Genomic DNA, 20,765 nt, shown 5'->3' on the forward strand with positions numbered 1-20,765 from the left:
GTAACAATAAGAAGGCTGACAATAGGGCTAGTACACAAGCATTCTAAATACCTCTCTGTTATCTGCAACGATGACGAGCTCTACATATTTGGTAGTCTTCTGAGCTTGCCTTTTTTGCTGCCATGAAGAGAGAGAGAAAGAGACAGAGGAGAGAAAAACAATCCTTTGAAAATTATTTGTGCTTAAGGATTGAGATTTGAAAACAGTTGATATAAAACTCAGTGGCGAGGGGGAGAGTTAGACCAAGCTTGGATCTATACCATGGTTTATTTGCTGGAATAAGACCTGATGCAAGATCAAACTCAAGCACAACCAATCCAGTGTTGTGGAAAACCATAGAATTAGAGAAATCTGGACACCAATGAGTAAATGTTTATTTAACATACAGGTATATATGCTTGCAAGAGCAAGGTATTCAACCCTTTCCTCAGGGACCCTCAGGCATTCCATGTATTTGATCTATTCCAGAGCTGACGTCTGATTAGACTAGTCAGCAGTCAGGTCATCCTGTTCCGGGACACAACATAATTGGTCTGAGGGTGTCTGAGGAGTGGGTTGAAAATTGATATCAGGTCAGATGAGAACGGTGGACGGTGATAAGCCTTACCCTGGTACTGAACGTTCCAAAAGGGCTTCTCAAATGATGGTCAGGGGTGACATACGACATGTTGAAGCTGTGACCACAGGTTCCAGGGGACATGTTGAGGTTCTCCCCTTTGTAAATCATGTGTGTGTTGTCATCCTGATCCAGCAATGGCTCAATAAATAAGGTTTTATTTCCAAGTGAGATGAAACCCCTGGAAAAGTAGGGAAGACAAAGGAATGCGGTTCAACATCTGGCATTATACACTGACTGTTAGGATAAAGCATTTCCCAATACAAAGTTATGAGCAGTTGGGAAAAACAAATCAATTAGTTGGTATTTCTCTATGACAAGGATCTGGTTCTTTAATCTGGTATTAGCAGGAGTCCCTTTAAGTACGTTGAGCTGGATGGAAGGTCCTGCACAATTTGTCAAAGGCCTTCTTGTGTCTAATATACTTTTAGTGAGGCAGACTCCAAGAAATGTCTTGTTCAGGCATTACATGCTCAGTCTTTGCCCCTCCCTCCTCTATTTTGCTAAGTTGATAATTATTATCCAATGACAAAACAATATGGCTGGTATCCATTCTAGACGATACACACCTATGTATCAGAGCAGTAATTCTTTATTCACAGTGTTTAATATTGAAGCAAACACCAAGAAATCTAAATTCCAACGAAAGGTAACAAAAACATATTGAATTTTAGTGGCCTCCCTCGGAATGCAAAACTGAAATGATTAGTAGTAAAGCAGTTCTTCTGTGTTTATCCATTCTTGGATTATAAGCACACAAGATGTTCCGGTTCCAGGTAACTGCCTTGCTTAGTAGGGGAAAATGAGGAGGACAACAGCAGTTCAGAAATATGTTGAGGATTCAATCTCCACGTCTTCTCATGCTGCACAACGTAGTAATAAGGGGGCTTAAACATGAGTGAGACAGTGAGAGTGAATGGAATGCTTGCTACCCATGAATTTAGAGATTTTCCACATGTGGAATATATAGCTGTTGATTTCCCCCAAAACCCGCTTCAGAATTGCCATGACTTTCACTTTTGTCAGAGAGAATAAAACATGAGCGAGCCACCAACCAGCAGTATCCCCTTAAACCTTCCACAGAAAGTGTCCAAATTGTTTTGCCCCCCTTAGGCATGTTTCTGAAAATAAATAATAATAAAGAAAATGTGTTCACAGCCACGCTCCACAGCTGCTCTGTAGTTATGCACTAATTAGTGTCAACCAATTTCCAGTCTACAAAGTGCTGCAAAACCTGACAACCTGCGCAGTGTGGTTGTAAAAGTGGCAGCCAGAAAAACACAAAAAAACATTTATCATGAATAAATCTTATCCAGAAGATGAACATCATTCCTTTAAATATTAGTGAATAATTTACCATCATCTCGACTTCAGCCCCAGAACACTTAAAAAAAGTTTAAGCAATTCACTAGATAGCTGGCATTAATGCAAACAAGTTTCAAACAAAATACTTTTTTTTTTTCAAAGTAATATCTGTGTACAACAGACCTGTCACCAGTTTCATAACATTCAGGACTAAGCTCTACTCTCTTTTACGTGACTGCAGAATGATGAGAAAGGCTGTTCAGCCGCAGTCTGCTGTGCCTTGACTGCCACATTGTCACCCACAAATCAACATGCTATTTGGGGTTCCCGACTGTAGGCCAAATAGACCTATGTAATGTGACAAAACGCAATCCAGAGCTTTCAGTGTTATGTTCAGATAGGATTCATTATAGAATTTTGCATTTCAATTTATTCTCCATCTTCAGATCCTCTTTTCTAACTAACACAGCGGTGATAAGTGTGTGGTTATTGCGTGAGTAAGCCTACTGTTACTTTCATTCATATAACATTGATCATTTACTTTAGGTGACTAAACAAAACAAACCTTTTGGAATCACTATTATCTTAAGCCTATTTCCATTGATAGCTAACACAGCATATTGAAAGGAAATGCAAATGTACCTTTCAGTGACCTCCAAACACATTAAATTAACAAAAGTACATACTAATTGAAATGGCATCCCAGCAATCATACTGGAACTACACAATTTCTTTCAATACATTAAAATAAACACAGTGTAGTGTGCATAACATTGTATGTGCCATACTGAAACATACAGTACAAACAGCATAACATTTAAGAACTTTTTATTTTTAATATTGGTCACATTTTATCAAACATCCATGTCCATAACAAATACATGTAAAGACGGCTTAAAGACATAATCACATCTTATGTGATTTCCCTGGTTCTCTCTGTCAGGCCAGCTGATTTTTCTAAACTGTTATTCTCTCCTAGGGCTATTTGCTTAGACCACGACTCATTTAGCCTGTAGCTGATCCTGACATCCTGTTTTTCTTCTGGTCCGTAGCATGGAAGTCATTGTTCACCGTCTGACAGTCGTCAAGAAGGGTTTTGACTCACTGGCTTCATTCTCAGGCTCTCTTCTCAGACTGGTTGCTTTGTTAGCACGGACATCATACTCACTCAGCTCTCTTTCACTCTTCACTAAACTCTACATATATTGAAAAGTGCTTTACAAATGCAATGAACTATTATTCTTATTCTAACTTTTTGAGACTGCGCAAACGTTACTGTTGAAAAATAATAAAAGGGAAACTTATTTTTTAGGGGGAACAATGTTGTGTTGTTGAATTCCTAAAACTTCCACACTGTATGATTCAGTGATACCAACATTAGCCAGTCCTTGACTGTACATTTGTGTGATTTAAATGCATAAAAAATGTAATGAATAACTATCAGCTCCATTTTTTAAAAGTGTGTTGGTCTTTTTTTTTTTTACCTTTTAAGACAAAAACAAGAACATCTGAGATATAAATAGTTTATTGTCAAAAACTCTTAATAAAATTCAGGTACTACCTTTGGGCAAAATTGAGAGGAGAAAAGACTTGCCAAGACCCAGAGACATTGCATACTAATTGTGTCCTCTATCTTTTTTTCCTTCTCAAAACCTGAAAAGAAGGGGATTGACCGATAGCTTTCAAAACCTACAGGTTTGAAGGGAAACAAGGAGAGAAGACAGGAAGAATATGACATTTAAATCTTCCCCTTCCTGTTCTCTGTTCAAAGACTTGTTATACTCTTGGTGGACTCTTGGTGGTTGTATGCTATTAATTGTATACTAGTTGTTAGCCAACTGCTTGTAGGCAAATAAAAATTACACTGGACAATGATTATTGTCACTTACAATATATCTGATTGAGGCTTCTGGGATCCTAAAAGTGTTACTTACCGGAGGCCAGAACAGGTGCTGAGAGTAACATCAGAGTTAGCTAGGCCCTCTACTTCTCCATGGTAGTAGCAGTTCTTCTGAAAAATCCATAGCTCAAATAAGATTTAAATCACATTCTTCAATATCTTACAGAACACTTCTCTTTTATTTTACCCATGGTCAACCAAAGAGATACGGTAAGGAAGAGTGCAGAGGCCAAATGTAGCTACTGACTGAATACGATAAGGAAGTCTCTGGTTGGGAGTGAAATAAAACACTTTATTATGGATGAGTGATTCTTTCAAGTATACACACATCCCTCCAAGACCAACTGATTTCTTAGCCAAAGGTCAGCTTGAAATATACTGAACAGCAATGCTGAACTATATTAGGAAATTCTTCGCTGGTATTGTACATAGCCAGGTCATTCTCTCAACACAAAAATAATCTGTCCTGAAGAGACACCCTTACTTCACTGAAAGGAATGGGACTCTATGTGAAACTACATAGAAAAGGCATTAAAGGCCTATGAATATAGATTACAGAGTCACCAGCTAATGGTCTTGACTTTAATTGCATGAAACATTGCATAAAACATGGACATAGTGGTGCCATTGACATACAGTGGCTTCACTAAGTATTTAGAGACCTTCACTTCCTCCACATTATGTTGTGTTATAGATTTAATTAAATTACTTTTTTACATTAATCTAATACAATAACCCACAATGATGAAGGGAAAACACATTATATTTGAAGTGCATGGATCAAATGAATTGTTTATATAGGCACAAATTTGCTTTTTCATGAAGGGTCTAAATACTTTCTGAAGGCACTGTATATTGGTTAGCACAATGTTAAGCATTTACCTGCGACCTTGAAATAGCCTACTTACAATACTTACTACCTAAAATAAATTTGATGTTTCAGACACCCAAGGCCATATTTTAACTTGAATTGAGCCTTGTCAAATATGCATTTTGAAGATTACACTGATTCACCCAAAGGATTCACTTTAAAAACTTGACTCAAAGTATTTTTTTCCTAGTGAAAGGTCACTTAGTGTACTGAATTAACTGGATTTGTTAAGTAACTGAACCAATATGACTATATGTCAAAATCTAAACAGAGTTATTTTCCCTAACAACACGTGATCTTTTGGATTAATGCCAATATTTATATTGTTCTCAACATTACTGGGGGGCCATTTACTCCCAAAAAACAGAAGATCTTTAAAGGTATGTTCTTTTGTCAGTACTACAAAATATTCCATCAAACTTGATAGCCGGAAGATCGTGACCTACCGTAAAGTTGTGAACCCCAGTGACAACACTCCCATCCTCCAGGTAATGTGTCTCCGTGTAATGGCTTGCAAACAGGCCCCTAAAAGAGTACATAACAAAAAGAAAGAAATTGAGATAATATAAATTGTCCGCTCCACATAAAACATTTCTTGAAAATGAAATACTGGCAAGCAACAGTACTGTACACAGGCTCACATTTTAAAGAATCATTATTTAATTATATTGTTTTGGTTTGTGCGTGTTTCACACTGCAGACCCCAAAGAAATGAGCAACCATTGGCTGTAAAGCCAGAGGAATAACTACTTCTACAGCTGCATTATCAGGTGATATCAGAGGGTATGGTATGGTCACATTCATTCAACACAGTTTTTATTAAACAAATATAAAGAGGTCTTTGTTTTTCATCCAGAACAAAATGAGAAATCAACTTGAATTTGTTCAATAAAACATTTGGTTTGGAGGAATAAATACACCTGACGAGTGTGTGGTGTACATGAGTGTTCCCCTCCAAAGCTATGCCTGAAATACTTTCCAGAATACTTACACCTAAGAAGAATTTGAGGGGCTAGTTAAAATCTATCCTAAATTTAGTAAGCAGAAATTGTGCTTGGATGGATTGAGAGGGTTTGAGAAATCGGTAGGTTGTTTCATTCTTAATAATGTGACAGTGTGTTCCAAGTCTCCAAAAGAAGGAACCATGAAGCTCCTCAGCGTTTCTAATTAAGTGCTGGTCAATACATAGGATTCGATGAGGAGAGATTAATAAATCACGTCAAACATTTTCACTTTCTTCAGGAGGGGCATCAAAATGAAGAGGCCAATCAACGCTTACCACTTCTATGATGTAATAAGTGTTTTGCTGGACTTGATTTGCAATTTGTATTGTGTATGAACAACAGAGCACAATAATATCAATAAGCAAGTATATACATAGTGGCGCGATCTCATTGAAAATGTAATTAAGCTACACAGACCTGTACATCAGAGCAGAGGTTTGATACACCACCTACAGTAGATACTGGCATGTACAGCATGAGAGGATACATTTGCAGTCCAGACGGGATTTGTGTCAAGCTAATGCTAATTCCATGCAAATGCTAAAGATTACATTTTGGGGCAGGTTTGAAAGCTGGGCTTTGGCGAAGTCGTCCTTGTGTAAGGTGCCATGACATACATTACAGAAGCAGCCACTGGTTTAACATGATGAAATCCAGTTGTAATCATCTACTTGGCACCGAGCAGATGGTGCATATTAGTTTATGGATGTTTAGAGTATATGCAGCCTACTTTGTCTCTTGTCAAAACACTACCAGTTCTTATTGGCTGGTTCGTTCTTTGAGTTAGCTTGGAGACTGCTTGGCTGTGTTGTGTAATTGCAGATGGCAAACCATCAAGGTATATGTGATTTTAATGCTAAAACTTTATTCCTGATACTGTATTCTACATTATTTAAATCATCATTGTTTAATATTTTTCATTGAGATATAATTAATGACATACAGTATCTCACAAAAATGAGGTCACTCCTCACATTTTTGCCAATATTGGATTATACCTTTCATTTGACAACACTGAGGAAATGACACTTTTCTACAATGTAAAGTAATGAGTGTACAGCTTGTATAACAGTGTACATTTGCTGTCCCCCCAAACTAACTAAACACACAGCTATTAATGTCTTAACTGCTGGCAACAAAAGTGAGTACACCCCTAAGTGAAAATGTCCAAATTGGGCCCAATTAGCCATTTTCCCTCCCCGGTTTCATGTGACTCATTAGTGTTACAAGGTCTCAGGTGTGAATGGGGAGCAGGTGTGTTAAATTTGGTGTTATTGCTCTCACACTCCCTCATACTGGTCATTGGAAAATCAACATGGCAACGCATGGCAAAGAACTCTCTGAGGATCTGAAAAAAATAATTGTTGTTCTACATAATGATGACCTAGGCTATAAGAAGATTGCCAAGACCTTGAAACTGAGCTACAGCATGGTGGCCAAGACCATACAGTGGTTTAACAGGACAGGTTGCACTCAGAACAGGCCTCGCCATGGTTGACCAAAGAAGTTGAGTGCACATGCTCAGTGTCATATCCAGAGGTTGTCTTTGGGAAATAGACACATGAGTGCTGCCAGCATTGCTACAGAGGTTGAAGGGGTGGAGGGTCAGCCTGGCAGTGCTCAGACCATACGCCGCACACTGCATCAAATTGGTCTGCATGGCTGTCGTACCAGAAGGAAGCCTCTTCTGAAGATAATGCAAAAGAAAGTCCGCAAAAAGTTTGCTGAAGACAAGCAGACTAAGGACATGGATTACTGGAACTGTGGTCTGATGAGACCAAGATAAACTTATTTGGTTCAGATGGTGTCAAGCATGTGTGGCGGCAACCAGGTGAGGAGTACAAAGACCAGTGTGTCTTGCCTACAGTCAAGCATGGTGGTGAGAGTGTCATGGTATGGGGCTGCATGAGTGCTGCCGGCTCTGGGGAGCTACAGTTCATTGAGGGAACCATGAATGCCAACATATACTGTGACATATTGAAGCAAAGAATGATCACCTCCCTTCGGAGACTGGGCCGCAGAGCAGTATTCCAACATGATAACGACCCCAAACACACCTTCAATAAGACCACTGCCTTTCTAAAGAAGTTGAGGGTAAAGGTGATGGACTGGCCAAGGATGTCTCCAGACCTTAACCCTATTGAGCATCTGTGGGGCATCCTCAAACGGAAGGTGGAGGAGCGCAAGGTCTCTAACATCCACCAGCTCCGTGATGTCGTCATGGAAGAGTGGAAGAGGACTCCAATGGCGACCTGTGAAGCTCTGGCGATCTCCTTGCCCAAGAGGTTTAGGGCAGTGCTGGAAAACAATAGTGGCCGCACAAAAAAGCCCAATTTGGGCATTTTCACTTAGGGGTGTACTCACTTTTGTTGCCAGCGGTTTAGACATCAAAGCGTTATTTTGAGGGGGCAGTAAATTTACACTGTTATACAAGCTGTACCCTCACTACTTTACATTGTAGCCAAGTGTTATTTCTTCAGTGTTGTCACATGAAATGATATACTCAAATATTCACAAAAATGTGAAGGGTGTACTCACTTTTGTGAGATACTGTATATATATATATATATATACACACACACATATACAGTGGGGAGAGCAAGTATTTGATACACTGCCGATTTTGCAAGTTTTCCCACTTACACAGCATGTAGAGGTCTGTAATTTTTATCATAGGTACACTTCAACTGTGAGAGACAGAATCACATTGTATAAACAAAAATCCAGAAAATCACATTATAATAATTAATTTGCATTTTATTGCATGACATAAGTATTTGATCACCTACCAACCAGTAAAAAAGACCAGAGAGCTGAGTAAGGACATCAGGGATAAAATTGTAGACCTGCACAAGGCTGGGATAGGCTACAGGACAATAGACAAGCAGCTTGGTGAGAAAGCAACAACTGTTGGCGTAATTATTAGAAAATGGAAAAAGTTCAAGATGACGGTCAATCCCCCTCGGTCTGGGACTCCATGCAAGATCTCACCTCGTGGGGCATCAATGATCATGAGGAAGGTGAGGGATCAGCCCAGAACTACACGGCAGGACCTGGTCAATGACCTGAAGAGAGCTGTGACCACAGTCTCAAAGAAAATCATTAGTAACACACTACGCCGTCATTGAGCATCGATTGGCCACACTACGCAAGCAAGGTCCCCCTGCTCAAGCCAGCCCATGTCCAGGCCCGTCTGAAGTTTGCCAATGACCATCGGGATGATCCAGAGAGGAATGGGAGAAGGTCATGTGGTCCGATGAGTCACACAGCCAGGGCAAACAAGGAATAGCTCCGTAAGAAGCATCTCAAGGTCCTGGAGTGGCCTTGCCACTCTCCAGACCTGAACCCAATAGAAAATCTTTGGGGGGAGCTGAAAGTCCGTATTGTCCAGCGACAGCCCTGAAACCTGAAGGATCTGAAGAAGGTCTGAATGGAGGTGTGGCCCAAAATCCCTGCTGCAGTGTGTGCAAACCTGGTCAAGAACTACAGGAAATGTATGATCTCTGTAATTGCAAACAAATGTTTCTGTACCAAATATTAAGTTCTGCTTTTCTGATGTATCAAATACTTATGTCATGCGATAAAATACAAATTAATTACCTAAAAATCATACAATGTGATTCTGTCACTCACAGTTGAAGAGTACCTATGATAAAAATTGAGAGTACCTACATGCTTTGTAAGTGGGAAAACCTGAAAAATCGGCAGTTTATCAAATACTTGTTCAACACACCGTATATATACAGTGGATATAAATAGTCTACACACCCTTGCCAGGTTCTTGTGATGTAAAAGAATGAGACAAAGTTAATTAATGTCAGAAATTTTTCCACCTTGAATGTGACCTACAACATGAACAATTCAATTGAAAAACTAACTGAAATCTTTGATTTTATTACATCACTCAGTCTTTTTGGGTAGGAGTCTATTAGCATGGCAGATCCTGGCATGGCAATATTTGCCCACTCTTCTTTGCAAAAGCGCTCCAAAACTGTCAAATTGCGAGGACATCTCCTGTGCACAGCCCTCTTCAGATCACCAAACAGATGTTCAATTGGATTCAGGTCTGGGTTCTGGCTGGGCCATTCCAAAACATTAACCTTCTAGTGAAGCCATGCTTTTGTGGATTTGGATGTTTGCTGTGGGTCGTTCACCTGAAAAGTGAACTTCCTCTTAAGGTTTTGTGCCAAAATTGCCTGGTATTTGGACCTGTTCATAATACCCTCCACCCTAACTCACCGGTTGCAACTGAAGAAAAACAGCCCCAAGCATGATGCTGCCACCACCATACTTCACTGTAGGTATGGTGTTCTTTGGGTGATGTGCAGTGTTGTTTTTGCACCAAACATACCTTTTGGAATTATGGCCAAAAAGTTCAACCTTGGTTTCATCAGACCATAACATATTTTCCCACATGCTTTTTGGGGGACTTTGTTTTTGGTAAGAAAAGGCTTCCGTTTTGCCACCCTACCCCATAGCCCATTCATATGAAGAATACGGGAGATTGTTGTCACATGTAGCACACAGCCAGTACCTGCCAGAAATTCCTGCAGTTCCTTTAATGTTGCTGTAGGCCGCTTGGAAGCCTCCCTGACCAATTTTCTTCTCGTCTTTTCATCAATTTTGGAGGGATGTCCAGTTCTTGGTAATGTCTCTATTGTGCCATATTTTCTCCACTTGATGATGACTGACTTCACTGTGTTCCATGGTATATGTAATGCTTTTGAAATTATTTTGTACCCTTTTCCTGACTGATATCTTGAGATCCCTCTGATGCTTTGGAAGCTCTCTGCAGACCATGGATATTGATATTGCTCTGAGATGCAACTAAGAAAATGTCAGGAAAATTCTACTAGAACAGCAGAACTTTATTTGTGATCAATCAGAAGAGTCACATAAAATGATGGCAGGTGTGTAATGACTTCTATTTAACATGAGTTTGAATGTGATTTGTTCATTCTGAAGACAGCCACATCCCCAGTTATAAGAGTGTGTGCACACTTATGCAACCAGGTTTTTATTTACATTTATGTTTTTATTTCCCCCTCGAAGATATCAGTTTGTTTTTCAATTGAACTATTCACATTGTACAGTGTATACTTTTTATATCCACAGTATATGTATAAACACATGCTTGTTAGAAAGCCGGTGAAGGATGTTCTTGAGAAAAATATGTTTGCAAAAGCTGAATTTGACCCACCCCACTTTTGAAATCACTGCCCACCAAAGGCATTCTTTTGGTGAAAAGGGAAAGGCTGCCAATCAAATTAGATTTAGATGGCAAATTCCTTTAAAGTGGATGGCAGAGCCTTTGATGTTGTATCTTAGAAATCAGCCTGACAGTCACTGCTGATGAATTTAAAATTGCTCAGTTGTCAGTTTTTGTATAAAAATGGGTGCAGTGAAGGTTTTTCAATAGTGATTGGGAAGTAACTGAATTGTCTGTTGAGAGGCGGTGACATGGCTTTGGTGTCACACATACATTGTGTTTCACACAGTGATTCATTGTTTTCAGCGGGATTAACAAGATTGATAATTGTCCTATCTTAATAATGCATGTCTAATTTGATAAGTAACAGGGACATGGGTTTAAAAACAACATGGTCACAAAAAACATGGACATACAGTTTATACACAATGGGCATCTTGGTATGCTTTGAATCAAAGGTATTTGTGACCAACAACTATTTTCTGTTTTGTTTCTGTAATAAATTAAGAATAATGATTTTCACATTTGATATTATGAACCTTTTGTGTTGATCAGTGTTAAAACTCCTAATTATATCCATTTGGATTTGATGTTGTAGCACAATAAAATGTAGAAACTTCCAAGGGTTGTGAATACTTCTGAGAGCCACTGTACTGAAAAATACTCTAGAATAATGTTGAGGTGGCTTATGGTATATATATATGAACAGGACATTTTCTGGCAACAGCTCTGTTGGACAGTCCTGTAGTAAACAGAAACCTTAAATGCTCATTCAAAACTTTTGTGGCATTGTGTTGTCTGACCTGTCATTGTCTCCAGAAAAGTGTGTACCTGTGTATCCACAAGGGTATTTAATCAGCTTCTTTCCACAAGTGTCAGGTAGATGGATTGTCTGGGATGAGAAAAAATGCTCACTTATAGGGATGTAAACAAATGTAGGTACTGTAGAAACATTTCTGGGATCTTTTATTTTAACATGTCAAACATGGGACCACTTTTGAGAACACAGTAAAAAAAAAATTGATCTGCCCTGTCAACTCCTGCTAGAAGCACTGCAGCCCCAATCCCTATAGAACTCTCCCTCAGAGCACCCCCCGTTTCACCTTAAAACCAGTCCTGGTGAATGAGGTGCAGATAGTGTTTCTTAATCAGGACCCTTACAAATCCGCTGGACTCTATGATGTGGACATTTATTTGGAGGCTGACTGCCTCTCTCAGCCCTTATCACCTGCCTTTTAAACCTCTCATTACAAACAGCTGTAATCCCAGAGGATTGGAAAACAGCTGCTGTCATTCGGGGTTGAAAATATACAGTGTAGATGTTATAGACAGATCTAAATCCTGCCCTGCCTGCCTATTTGTTTCTGCACAATCAACCTGACATCTTGAGTTGCATAATGTTATCTCTTCAGTAGTAAGGCTTCAAAACATCTTTTAAAGTCCTATATGACATCAAATTTGCTTTGGAAAATATGCAGTATTGTGTAACATATTTTATTGATTTGGATATAGCCTTTGAATCTAGCAACCTTCACATGCTAAACAGACTCAACAACACAGTGTTCTTAAAATACTTTTTATGCCTGGTTAAAAACAAACCATTTTTGAACGTGTACTATGTTTCAAAACTAAGAGGCCTATTGTCTACACACGTGTCAGGATCTGTTGGTGTTCTTCAAAGTCTGATTCATGGGCTGACCCTATTCTCCTTAGATATTAATGATAAGGGGTGGAAGTAACTAATTAAAATACACTTGTTTTGTCACTGAATAGCTACTCTGTGTTCTTGTACTTTTTAGCATCTGTAACCTTACAAAAGTATATGTTGAGTGAAGTATTATACTTTAATAATTTCTTGAAAACCATTTGTTAGAGCCTTATCTTGTATTTGAAAAACATTGTAATGCATTTGATAACAGGGGACAGTGGTCAACTATAGGGGGTCATATTCTTTAGCTATGTCAAATACCAACTAGCTGAAAATAACATTTCCACTGATATTTGATGTTATTTGCTAACAATCATCAATTGATAACACTGTAAAGGAAAATCTATTTCAGTACTGATTATAAGGGGCTCCAGGTTTATCGACATGGAGGTTCCCCCTCTAAAGTGAGTACAGTATGAGGACACACAAGTCAATGCACACTAAAGGACAAAATGGCAATAATGTTTAAATTAGGAATATCTCACTCAGATATTCAGAACAGATATTTAATATGAGCTTTGGGTCATGAACGAAAGGACAAGGTCCCGGATACAGGTGGCCGAAATGAGCTTTCTCCGCAGGGTGGCTGGGCGATCCCTTAGAGATAGGGTGAGAAGCTCGGTCACCCGGGAGGAGCTCAGAGTAGAGCCGCTGCTCCTCCACATCGAGAGGGGTCAGCTGAGGTGGCTTGGGCATCTGTTTCGGATGCCTCCGGAACGCCTTCCTGGGAAGGTGTTCCGGTCCCGTCCCACCGGGTGGAGACCCCGGGGAAGTCCTAGGACACGCTGGAGGGACTATGTCTCCCGGCTGGCCTGGGAACGCCTCGGTGTCCCCCCGGAAGAGCTGGAGGAAGTGTCTGGGGAGAGGGAAGTCTGGGCATCTCTGCTTAGACTGCTGCCCCCGCGACCCGGCCCCGGATAAGTGGAAGATGATGACATGACAGATATTCAGAACAATTTTCTAGGAACTTAACATTTTAAGGGTATATGTCTTCTGATTTCCTTATGCTCGTTTTATGCTAGTAATACAGTACAAATCTTACAAATGGCTTATACTACTGAGTTGAGTGATTGTCCCAACTACCTATCTTAATATTAATGCAATAAGATTAAGCCAATGCCTTTAATGTCAGTAGTTTCTTGAGAATTTCTTATTGCCTTACAAAGGTCAAATTTTGCGACATTGTTCCATCAGACTTTCTGTCCGTTCGGGCGGATTTTTCTGAGAATGACATTGCTCAAATTTTATTTTCAAAGATTTATTATTTAAAAAATAATCAACGTTTACAGATGATATACTGTATAATTGCTTTATTGAGAGAACAAGTTATATCAGAGAGAAAATCTAAGTGTTACGACTGCATTAATCTAAGTACAACCAATGTTTTGCAATGTTGGATTCAACAAATTTGGAAACATATTCCCTGCAGTACTACTCTGGCAGCAAATATATTGTAATATGTAAATTCAAGGCTGTGGAAATCAATTTGAATACACAGAACTCCACAACATGTGTAATAATTCACCATTAAAAGAACCCCCCTGAGCAGTGAATAATAACTAAAATATAGTTCTGCTTCTTACAGCTGCCATGCTCCTTTAAACCAATTATATAGGTGATTTTAATTTCTTCAGATTCTTTCAGAGCAAAGGAAAACATTTTCACAGCATGTTCCAAAAAAATAAAATGTCTCACAATAATGCTAAACAAAGTGATGGAGAGCGGTAAAAGCAGTCATACGGAGAGAAAAATAGCCAGAACAAATAATAAAACAGGTTGACATCGCTAATTCTGTTTCCACACGTGTCTGTTTCCTAAATTGGCTTACATACAGCCACATATTCCCCACCGGCTTAGAGCACAGCTTTGGAGTGCAAAGAACCAAAGAAAAGGAGGAACAGAAGTGAAAAACTCCAATCCTTTCAGCTGACATTAACACTGCCGCAGTTCTTGTGCTTGGTCAAAGCCTAGTTAGCCACATTGAGTGCGTCTCTTGTCAAGGAACATGGAGTGTAATAATAACTTCAAAATACTGTAATTATCTGTAATTATCATGCCCTTCTTTAACTCTACAAAATCAGCATTGCATTGGAATTCCAGCACCAGCAGTGGTCATTATGTGTAACTAGTTATATATTGGTCACTGAATGAATATGGATCACTCATTTAAAATGAAGCGCTCTTGTATATAGAATGCATGTAGAATTCAATATTTCTGATATTTAATATGAATAAATGCTTGCTAAGTACCATATTCTGAATTTTGTCTCTCTGTCAATCCTGTGTCACTTCTAGGATGTTGTTAAACAACTTAATCAAGTTATGTTCACAGAACTTTTGCAGGCACCATCAAGCCCCAATTACTATTTGCATAACGTCCCAACAAAGCCATTAATGCCACTGGCAGAACAATTTAAAAGTGTTTTCTATTTACCAAATCTTGTCAATTCAAGGTAAGCAAAAGTATTGTATAGAGTGCTATACAACCAAAAAATAGGCTTGAAACATTACATATTTAAATTACATGATGTTAGAATTAAAGCTCCAAGTGCAGTCGCAAAAATCATCAAGCGCTATGATGAAACTGGCTTTCATGGGTACATTAAAGTAACCAGCCTCAGAAATAAGCAATTAACTGCACCTCAGATTTCAGCCCAAATAAATGCTTCACAGAGTTCAAGTAACAGACACATCACAACATCAAGTGATAATGCGTGAATCAGGCTTCATAGTTGAATTGCTACAAAGAAACCTCTACTGAAGGACACCAATAAGAAGACAAGACTTGTTTGGTCCAAGAGACATGGATGATAGAGCGGTGGACATTCTGTCCTTCAGTTTGATGAGTCCACTTTTAAGATTTCTGGTTCCAACCGCCGTGTCTTTGTGAGACGCAGTGTGGGTAAACGGATGATCTCTGCATGTGTTGTTCCCACCGTGAAGCATGGAAAATGATGTGTGATGGTGTAGGGTGCTTTGCTTTGCTTAGAATTCAAGGCACATTTCTGTGATACACCATCTCATCTGTTTAGCAGTTTGTGGGACTATTTGTTCTTCAACAGGACAATGCCCCAAAACACACCTCCAGGAGAGTGATGGAGTGCTGCATCAGATGACCTGGCCTTTACAATCACCAGAACTCAACCCAATTCAGATGTTTTGGAATGAGTTGAACCATCAAGTGAGGGAAAAGCAGCCAAGAAATGCTCAGCATGTGGGAACTCCTTCAAGACTGTTTGAAAAGCATTCCAGGTGACTACCTGGAAGCTGGTTGAGAGAATTCCAAGAGGGTGCAAAGCTGTCATCAAGGCAAAGTGTGGCTACTTTGAAGAATCTAAAATTTAAATGCATTTTGATTTGTTTAGCACTTTTTTGGTTACTACATGATTCCATGTGCTATTTAGTTTTGGTGTCTTAAGTATTATCCTACAATTTGGAAATTAGTCAAATAAAGAAATACCCTTGAATGAGTAGGTGTGTCTAAACATTAAACATTAGAAATAATGACCAGTAGTTAAATCTCACCTCCTTGTGTTTAACATAATCAACTACCAGTAGATGTAATAGGCTACCTATAAACCATTATATTCATTATATATTACCATTATATATTATTCAAACCATTATACAACAATGACACACCAGATAATACAGCTTATTTCTTAAAGTTTCAAGTCCATTTGCAAATCTTGTCATGCATTAATGATAGGTAATAGCGTAATCACCTACTGCTTTCTAGGCATACGTTAATTAATATTATACTATTGTTTGTTACGGCTATTTCTTTTACCTATGATCTGTACTGGACAATATCAGCATTACATACACTCCAGATAAACCAGCGTATAAAAATTTTCATAAGTATGGCAATCTAAATGTCAGTTCTTTGTAGGAAGACAAGCAATGCAGGCAAAATCCTGTTGCCAAAATGAATATTCCAATTCCAGTTCCCTTCACATCCAAAGCACACCCCCAGCATTGTTCAGTAACTGCCACGTGGTCAGACGCAAAATCACTGCTTTAGCTACTTCCATATTCATATCTATAACAGGTTATAAACTGGAACTAATGAGTGACTGGGGATCTTCAAGGAAGGAGACCCATTATTATTAATTGAACAGACTAAACAAATACAAACTACTTTCAGTTGGTTACTATCTTCCCAATTAATCTAAGGTTGATCCCCAAGGGTGTCTTGTTGTTTTGCCAGACATCTTTCATTTTTAGGGAAAACAGACATTTAAGTGCTGCACAGAAAATACTCTATACTGCCTTACATCGAATTTGCGCATAAAGGTACAAAAAATTCTGTCAAGGATTTTGCGTGTTCTTGCATTTTAAAGAAGCCCAATAAGCTCTGTGCACAAGCGTATGGACGAACTTCGCCAGATGTCGGCATATCATTTTCCGGTTTACTTTAGGCAATCACCCGCGTCGCCCAAAATTTCAGTTTTTAGTAGATGTCTCCAAGACCTGCCTAAAATTTCTTTTTTTTTTCTTACAACAGCATCACTCATCTTGTTGTGAATTTAGGTGTTTACTAATGCGGATGAGTATTAGTAAGTAAACCGGAAATTGCAATACCGACTTCTAGACAAAAGCGGAAGTCCGTCACTACGCTGGTGCACAGAGTCTATTTGTATGAAAATTGCAGGAATTTATGGGCCTTATTTTGTGTGTTTTTGGAGACCCGATTTGACAGGTTAGGCAACAAAAAGGGTTAAGGTTAGATAAATACTTCTGTGGTTAGGTTAGGATTAACGTTAGGGGTAAGGTTAGGATTAAGGCCAGATGTAAGGTTAGATAACTACTCCTCGTGATAGGTTAGGATTAAGGTCAGGGGAAGGTTAGATAACTACTCCTGTAGTTAGGTTAGGATTAAGGTCAGGGATAAGGATAGATAACTACTCCAAACACCTCCACCTGCCCGCCTGTCAACCACCTGCTGTGCCTACCCGCTGTCCTGTCTGCCTTGCCCTAACTACCTACCTACCATTAAAACACCCTTTTTGTTTCTCTGATTGTGTCTGGTGTCGTGCGCTTAGGGCCCACTCGCGGCTCCCCCCGTAAGAAGGATTAAGGTCAGTTTTAAGGTTAGATAACTACTCCGAGTGATAGGTTAGGATTAAGGTTAGGGGTAACGTTAGATAACTACTCCTGGGGATAGGCATGGATTAAGATTAGGGATGAGGAAAGTTATCTAATCCTGTGGATAGGGTAGGATTAAGGTTAGGGATAAGATAACTACTCCTGCGGTTAGGGTAGGATTAAGTTTAGGGATAAGAGCTGAGTCTACTAAATGTAGTCAACTCTGTCTGTAACATATTATATTTTTAGGAATAAAAAACTATTTAGATAAGATCATTGGTTCTCCATCTCGATTAGGCATCCACTGTCTGTCCACTGGGCTTTGTGGGGAGTGAAAACGAAAACCAGTGGTTACCAGTGGCTCTGTAATATCATGTAATCCCTATAATCTATACATCACCAAAATTACATAAAACAGATAAATTATATATCCAATCCAGATGAAATAATATACAGCTCTGGAAATGATTAAGAGACCACTCCTAATTTTTCTTAAATCAGCATCTCTATATGTATGGCAGCTATTTCATTCCAGTGTCTGTTAAATTCCAACACAGGCACACCTCATTTTACTTAATGGGGTACTGATTAGGTGATTACCTGAACCAAATCTAACCACTGCTGGGGTCATCACTATCCTCTTGCAATAGGACCAGAGGGATGGCAGAAACTGTGCAAGTAGTACCTCAAAGGTAATTTGAATAAAATAACTATTCAGCATGACAAAAGAGTTGAAAAGAAAAGCTTTGAGTGAGGAAAAGAAGGGTTAAATTCTGGCTTTACTGTCAGAGGGCATACAGTGAGCATCAGGTTGCTTCCATCCTGAAAATGTCAAAGACGGCGGTTCATAAGAACAAGGTTAAGCAACAGACATTGGGGACCACAAAGCTACAGACTGGCAGAGGGCGAAAATGACTGTCCACTGAGAGTGATGATGGTCAACTCATTCAAATGTCACTCAACAACCATAGGATTACATCAAGTGACCTACAAAAAGAATGGCAAACAGCAGCTGGGGTGAATTGCACAGCCAGGACGGTTCGAAACAGGTTCCTAGGGGCAGGGCTGAAGTCGTGCAAAGCTTGAAGAAAGCCCTTCTTCAATGAGAAGCAAAGAGCCAGGCTGAAGTTTGCAATAGACCATAAGGATTGGACCGTAGATCCTACAAGCCACAGTGTCTCACACCCCCTGTGAAATCTGGTGGAGGATCGGTCATGATCTGGGGATGCTTCAGCAAGGCTGGAATCGGGCAGATTTGTCTTTGTGAAGGATGCATGAATCAAGCCAAGTACAAGGTTATCCTGGAAGAACATCTGCATCCATCTGCTCTGGCAATATTCCCCAACTCTGAGAATTTTTTTTCCCAGCAGGACAATGCTCCATGCCACACAGTGAGGTCAATCAAGGTGTGGATGGAGAACCACCAGATCAAACCCCTGTCATGGCCAGCCCAATCTCCAGTCCTGAACCCCATTGAAAACTTCTGGAATTTGATCAAGACAAAGACGGATGGTCACAAGCCATCAAACAAAGCCGAGCTACTGTGACAGACTGGTGGAGAGCATGCCAAGACGCATGAAAGCTATGATTAAAAATCAGGGTTTTTCCACCAAACATTGATATCTGAACTCTTCCTAAGTTAAAACAATAGTATTTTGTTGTTGAAAAATGAATATGCATTTGTTTTCTTTGCATTATTTGAGGTCTGAAATCAATGCACCATTTTTGGCTTATTTGGACCAGTAGTTTTTTTCTACAAATACACTAAATTATAATATTTTTATTTGGAGTTTGGGTGTAATGTTGTCAGTAGTTTACAGAATAAAACAAAAATGTTCATTTTACTCAAACACATACATATGAATAGTAAAACCAGGGAAACTGATCATTTTGCAGTGGTCTCAGCTGCTCTCATCTGATACATATGAGCTCAAAAGTGTCAGAATATATCCTAATCATCTCTTTCTCTTTTGGGTCTGTTACATGTGATGTTTTTTCTCTTCTTCAGATACACAGAAGGGTGGCTGCCTAGACAAAGGGTATCTGTCACTTTATAAGAACATTTTCTCTGATTCTAACTTTGATATTGATGTCAAAGGGGGCAAAACCCAAGAGGCTTCATATAAAACCTGGGTATGATTATGATACAGATAGGATTCAGGCTGTGCCAACACATGATACGGAAGGGCATTTAACATACAGTATGACACGAATGACACACCGTAATTTGCAGTTTGCATTGTGTCAGAGATATGAATGTGAACGCAAAACGTACACACGTTTTCCAGACGCAGAAAAACATGTATTCCTTCACACTCCAGAATCTGCCATCCTTTTCCACTGATCCAGATACTTGTTGTCCCACATGAGCAGGAACACCATTAACATCAGTTCCAAAGCCAGGATAGGAAAAAGCCCTATTTTACTTGCCATGTTTTGCACTTGTCTACACAGCATTAGTTCCACTTACAACATATCGATTAGGGATTGTTCTGTGAGTCGATAAGTCATGGCATAGAATACACATGACCTCCCAGCTCTTATTTGAAGGGATTCACTCTCTAAAATGTGTTGAAAAGTTAACAACAAACTGCTGATGCTCTGAGAACATCAACTGCACCACTAGTTAACAGCCATGACAGGCAGCCCATCAATATAAGGTTAATAGCAGTGAAAATAAAGTGACTTGACATCCCACAACTGTTCTTTAGAGTAAATGGAAAGAACATACATAAGAAAACACAAAAACATATTCGTTAGATAGTTCTCCATATATACCCAGATGGAAGCAGTCAGAGCTGGTGTAATATGCTTCTGTAATCTCAATAAATTCATTTAAGTCTGGAAGAAATTCTGAGCATCTAGAATATTAGAGGCTTGTCTTGAACTACTCACAATGAGAAATGGTCCTTGAACCTAAGAGAATGTTTTGTGCTGTTTAATAGGGTTCACAGATAACAGAAAAGATAGGACAAAACATGTACCTAATAAAAATGTATGCAATTTCCAGATTCCAGATGTGGTATATCTCCAATTCCACAATCAACCTGGAAAGGTGCTCAAA

At 39.2% G+C, this 20,765-nt stretch overlaps 1 protein-coding gene across 4 annotated transcripts in view; it reads right to left on the reverse strand.

Annotated features, from left to right (window-relative positions):
• The window catches only part of adam12 (ADAM metallopeptidase domain 12), a 69,318-nt gene that overhangs the window by 31,169 nt on the left and 17,384 nt on the right, over window positions 1-20,765 (reverse strand). For 3 of the 4 annotated variants that reach the window (XM_010869957.5, XM_010869955.5, XM_034292920.1), the window contains exons 4-7: window positions 5,139-5,217; window positions 3,856-3,932; window positions 608-797; window positions 52-117 (exon numbers count right to left, since the gene is read on the reverse strand). In XM_010869957.5, the coding sequence (XP_010868259.1) occupies window positions 52-117; window positions 608-797; window positions 3,856-3,932; window positions 5,139-5,217 (412 nt within the window). The remainder of the gene's footprint in view (window positions 1-51; window positions 118-607; window positions 798-3,855; window positions 3,933-5,138; window positions 5,218-20,765) is intronic. The other variant, XM_010869956.5, reaches the window with a different exon arrangement.

Source organism: Esox lucius, chromosome 6, assembly GCF_011004845.1.
Source record: "Esox lucius isolate fEsoLuc1 chromosome 6, fEsoLuc1.pri, whole genome shotgun sequence".
In the NCBI taxonomy this organism is placed as follows: Eukaryota; Metazoa; Chordata; class Actinopteri; order Esociformes; family Esocidae; genus Esox; species Esox lucius.